The sequence below is a fragment of the Chiloscyllium plagiosum genome, unplaced genomic scaffold (genome assembly GCF_037043375.1).
Source record: "Chiloscyllium plagiosum isolate Xiang-an unplaced genomic scaffold, Cpla_swu_hap1 HiC_scaffold_20, whole genome shotgun sequence".
In the NCBI taxonomy this organism is placed as follows: domain Eukaryota; kingdom Metazoa; phylum Chordata; class Chondrichthyes; order Orectolobiformes; family Hemiscylliidae; genus Chiloscyllium; species Chiloscyllium plagiosum.
This window is the reverse complement of record NW_028270158.1, coordinates 30,751,250-30,756,883: the sequence shown is the minus strand read 5'-3', so window position 1 is coordinate 30,756,883 and position 5,634 is coordinate 30,751,250. Positions and strand designations below refer to the sequence as shown.

The following is a 5,634-nucleotide window of genomic DNA, read 5'->3' as shown; positions in this document are numbered from 1 at the left end:
ACCCGAGGGAAAGATCAGAATGAAAATTAAAAAGTCCCCGCGTTTCTTTTAATTTCCCTTCGTTAAACTTGTATCTCCGAATAATGAGCAATATTTTTTCTAATGCCGCAGTTCAGAGATGTCGCATTTAGGTCGTAGAAGCGCCGGTACCTTTAATGATTGATGTTGTCAATGACCAATAAGGTCTAAAAGTGTCGTCGCCGTTTCTCCAATCGGCGAGAGGGAAAGGCGGGACAAGTGAGGAGCCTGTGCTCTGACTGGTTGGAATTGGCGGGGTACTCGATAGTCCGTTAGTTACCTCCCTGCTCAACTCAGGGAGGTCTCCAGCATCTGCAGTCTTTACTTTCTCCATATCTCATCTCGTAACGAGTAAAGCGTCGGCCGGCGGCTTTTCTCCCTCCCTCAGCTTTACTCCCTCCCTCCCTCAGCTTTACTAATACTCCGAGGAAGAGTTAATAACCGTTCACCCGGGAACGTCAATACACAATGGAACATAGCATGAAAAAAACCCTGAGCTGGGAAACCAGGGAACAGGTAAAACAAAACCAACACCGTCAACTTCACAACAACTTAACCACAGCAAAATAAACTCAATTTAAGCATTTCATTTACAGCTCAAAGAAAGGTTGGCCTTGCTGAAGAAAGAATACGCAAAAACTGTCCATAAGTTACAGGTAAATGCCCCCTTCTCACAATAATACATTTATCCTTGAGACCAAACATATACGGTGTGGGTGCAGTATGTCTTGGGGGGGAGGGAACAGGTGGTTGTGGATCCCAAATTTCTACAAACTAATAACAATGCAATGATTCGTTAGTAATTCAAGTACTTTTTATGTCATACAACTTCAACGACTACAAAAGGTGAATGTGATGGAGCATAGTTTGTTGGCTACGTAGAACAGTTGATCTTCCGTAATTACACCGGCACCACTCCCCACCTCTTCCTCCGCTACATTGATGACTGTGTTGGCACCACCTCGTACTCCCGCGAGGAGGTTGAGCAATTCATCAACTTCACCAACACATTCCACCCTGACCTTAAATTTACCTGGACCATCTCTGACACCGCCCTCCCCTTCCTGGACCTCTCCATCTCCATTAGTGACGACCGACTTGACACTGACATTTTTTACAAGCCCACCGACTCCCACAGCTACCTGGATTACACCTCTTCCCACCCTATCTCTTGCAAAAATGCCATCCCGTATTCCCAATTCCTCCACCGTATCTGCTCCCAAGAGGACCAGTTCCACCGTAGAACACACCAGATGGCCTCCTTTAGAGACCGCAATTTCCCTTCCCACGTGGTTAAAGATGCCCTCCAATGCATCTCGTCCACATCCCGCACCTCCGCCCTCAGACCCCACCCCTCCAACCGTAACAAGGACAGAACGCCCCTGGTGCTCACCTTCCACCCTACAAACCTCTGCATAAACCAAATCATCCGCCGACATTTCCGCCACCTCCAAAAAGACCCCACCACCAGGGATATATTTCCCTCCCTACCCCTTTCTGCCTTCCGCAAAGACCGTTCCCTCCGTGACTACCTGGTCAGGTCCATGCCCCCCCTACGACCCACCCTCCCATCCTGGCACTTTCCCCTGCCACTGCAGGAACTGTAAAACCTGTGCCCACACCTCCTCCCTCACCTCTATCCAAGGCCCTAAAGGAGCCTTCCACATCCATCAAAGTTTTACCTGCACATCCACTAATATCATTTATTGTATCCGTTGCTCCTGATGCGGTCTCCTCTACATTGGGGAGACTGGGCGCCTCCTAGCAGAGCGCTTTAGGGAACATCTCCGAGACACCCGCACCAATCAACCAAACCGCCCTGTGGCCCAACATTCCAACTCCCCCTCCCACTCTGCCGAGGACATGGAGGTCCTGGGCCTCCTTCACTGCCGCTCCCTCACCACCAGACGCCTGGAGGAAGAACGCCTCATCTTCCGCTCGGAACACTTCAACCCCAGGGCATCAATGTGGACTTCAACAGCTTCCTCATTTCCCCTTCCCCCACCTCATCCTAGTTTCAAACTTACAGCTCCGCACTGTCCCCATGACTTGTCCGACCTGCCTAGCTCCTTTTCCACCTATCCACTCCACCCTCTCTTCCCTGACCTATCACCTTCATCTCCTCTCCCACTCACCTATTGTACTCTATGCTACTTTCTCCCCACCCCACCCTCCTTTAGCTTATCTCTCCACGCTTCAGACTCTCTGCCTTTATTCCTGATGAAGGGCTTTTGCCCGAAACGTCGATTTTGCTGCTCGTCGGATGCTGCCTGAATTGCTGTGCTCTTCCAGCACCACTGATCCAGAATCTGGTTTCCAGCATCTGCAGTCATTGTTTTTACCTCATAGTTTTCTTATAATCCAGTTTGGTGAAATACAAGGCAGAAGTGGGTACTGCAGATACTGGAGATTAGAGTCGAGATTAGAGTGGTGCTGGAAAAGCACAGCAGGTCAGGAACCATCCAAGAAGCAGGAAAATCGAGGAATGGATTAATTGTTGATGAAGGGCTTTTGCCCGAAACGTCGATTTTCCAGCACCACTCTAATCTTGGTGAAATACAAACCTATTGGTATGACATGTACTTCTGTGTTAGAGACTGTAGGTTTAATCCTAACTATAGGATTGGAACCGATAATCAAGGCTTCCCTCTTGCTGAATTTATGTTAGCCAGTCTGATATTAAACTTATTTTTTCCTTGATTTTCTATCACTAGCGTGCGCAGAAAGCTGAACGGGTGCGAAATCATGTTAAAAGCACCATTACGCACCAGAATCAATTGTTGGAAGAGCAGTCCATAACTCAGTTCGAGACTGGTAGGTTTTCAGCAAATGATTTAAACTTTAGAATGGATCACTTGACTTCTTCTCAGTCATTATGGCCTCAGTTGTAGGGTTTCCAGTGGGAAATGGAATCTGTAAAGTGACAGGTTGGGCTATACTTGCATTCTATACAAGTTAACTTGCTCTCTGCTGTCACCAAGTGATTTGTAAATAACACTGGTAGGAGTCTTGTCTTGTGAAACAAAGCACCTTAGCATATCACTCAACGACTCCACTTGCATGCTGACTAGCAATAGGAGAAGATGTGAACTCGATGGGCTAAACGTCCTCTTGCTGCACTGTAGGGATTCTGTGATTTCTCAAGCCTTTTTGCTTTTTGGTAAATTTAGAAATGTTATGTCAGTCTTGTCAAAAAATGTTTTGGCAATGCTTGTCTTTGTATTCAGATTGTGTATCTAGCTGCATCCTTCTCTTTTTTCCCCCTCCCACAACAAAAATAAATTCAGGACCTAATGTATTTCTTTAATCTCTTTTTGTTTTTATGAAGGTGAGGCCTCATCATTTTTGGATACAAATCAGTCAAGCTCCTCACATCAGAGAAGTCAAGCCCCAGTAGAAGAAAGTAAAGAGAGAAAATCAGCAGTGACCTTTAATCTTGAACCGGAAATCATAGAAGTCATCAATAGCCCAAATGTGGCTTTGACAAGTACATTTGAATTTGCTGAACAGCCTTCAGCAGAACCCTTCCCTTCCCCAGTTGTGGAAACGATTCCCATCACAAATATAAACAGTCAAGTACACAGTCGCCTAAAACTGAAAAAAAAGAGGTCATGTGAAGTACTGAGAAAGGAAGCAGCAAGTGAGCAGAATGAATCTCTGGCTGCTGATGGAAAATCCTGTGATAAAGAAATAGAGGAACTGAATTCACCTGTTAACAAAGAGTCTGTAAGATCTTCCATCTTTAACAGAGGCAAAAATGTCTCTAAATCAGTATGTGGAGGTGTAAAGGAGAATGTGGAGCATAGAATATTCCTTGGTTCTCCTGAAGGTGAAGAACATTTTGAATTATTAAAAAATGGAGTACAGGAGGTGAAAGGCAATTGTTTAACCTTACCTGTGAGCAGAACTATGAATGGCTCTGTTTACTGCAGTTCTGGTGATAAGTCTACAGTAGTGTCTACTTGTGAAAATAAAGCTTTCAGACCTAGGGACTTAAAGGTCCTAACTGAAGATGCCCAACAACAGCAAGCAAAGCAAAACTGCTCTGAGGATCTCACTGAAGCTTTGGAGAGCAATCTTGCAAATGAGTCAGTAATGTTAGATTCAGATTGTCTGCAGGCAAGTACTGCTGTAGCTGAAGTTTCAGAAGAGACCTCACTGAACTCCTGTACCCTTGTTGAGGGCCTTCTCTTCCCTGTTGAATACTATGTACGAACAACTCGACGCATGACCAGCTGTCAGCGACAAGTGGATCTGGATGCAGTGATTCACAGCCACTTGGGAAAGTGCAGAAATGGTGGTAAAGGAAGATATAAGAAATCTACACATGAACAGAGCAATCCTGTAAAAGGCTTCCCCAAGGCTGAGGGAGAGCTCAACAACACATTATTACTTTTTAACAGTCAGGAGGATGGTATTGCTGGATCTGATGCAGCTTCTTCACAGCAGGACTCAATATACCCCTTGAATATTGATATTGATTCTCAGGATATTAAATCAAATCCAGAAAAAAGGAGAAACAGTAGTAGAGAAGAATCTATAAAATCCAAGCTCACAGATACTGAAGTGTTTAAAGATGAGTTTGTAGCATGGACTTTGAATAAACCCAGAATTCCTGATGTTCAATGTGCTATGTCTTCTAAAGTTCAAAGCAAGAAAGAGAGCAAGGAGAAAGAAAGTAGTTCTTGTCAACCAGTGTCCGATGCTAATGAATTGTGTGGAAGTGCTGCAAATAAGTTGGATGGTCGTGTTTTTTCAAATATTACTGACTTTACTATGAAGAGTGCCAGTCTGTCTCAGAATGATTCTGACTATAATGTGGATTCACTACAGAACTCCGAAAGCCAGACCAGTGATATTTTAGTAGGGCCTTTCAAAGAGGATTCAATTGATCCATCAACAGTACAAGAGGACACTGTATTGACTCTGTCAGAGCATCATTTAAACCTAAATAGTGATACTGACAGTCAGGAATTGATCCCAGAGACTCAGCAAGATTTGTTTTTTAGCACAGCAAGGAAGAAGAGTTTCAGAGGTACAAGGCAGTCTTTTCCATTGGGTATTGATTCAAAGACAGAAGAATCTTTGTGCCAAGTGTCTCAGCCCAAAAGGAGAGTGAGGCTGTCAAAAGGTAAGCTCAAAGTAAACTTGCACTATTGAATTTTAAAATATTTGACTGCAGGTCTCCTGATTAATTGACATTACAGAGTGGATAATGCTTATTAGCTTTTATTTAGGAGAAGGAAAGAGCTTGCATTTCACGAGCACCTTTTCTACAATTTTAGGAGGTCTTTAAGCTTTACAGCCAATAGATGTATTTTGTGACATTTAATACAGTAGTCACTATTGTAACGGTTGGAGATCTTGACCAGAGAAATTGCAGTGATCTTAAGTTGAGCAGATGGGAGTTGAAAGGGATTATGGCGTAATACAAAGGAGTTAAGCATGTCTATTATAGTTATTAATAAGCCCCTAAATTACGAGTGTCTTGTGTGTACAACTTGATCTTTAAATAAAAACATTTTTTGCTTAGCCTTATCTTTAATCAAAAAAATAAAATCATGTGCTGACTTATTAAGAGCCATGACAGTTTGAAAGGTATATGGTTTTTACAAC

At 43.7% G+C, this 5,634-nt stretch overlaps 1 protein-coding gene across 1 annotated transcript in view; it reads left to right on the top strand.

Moving 5' to 3' along the window:
- Window positions 1-338: 338 nt before the first annotated feature.
- palb2 (partner and localizer of BRCA2) overlaps window positions 339-5,634 on the top strand; it is a 35,668-nt gene continuing 30,372 nt past the window's right edge. The window contains exons 1-4 of the mRNA XM_043711706.2: window positions 339-534; window positions 615-674; window positions 2,733-2,832; window positions 3,347-5,149. Coding sequence (XP_043567641.2) covers window positions 487-534; window positions 615-674; window positions 2,733-2,832; window positions 3,347-5,149 — 2,011 coding nt within the window. The 5' untranslated portion in view covers window positions 339-486. The remainder of the gene's footprint in view (window positions 535-614; window positions 675-2,732; window positions 2,833-3,346; window positions 5,150-5,634) is intronic.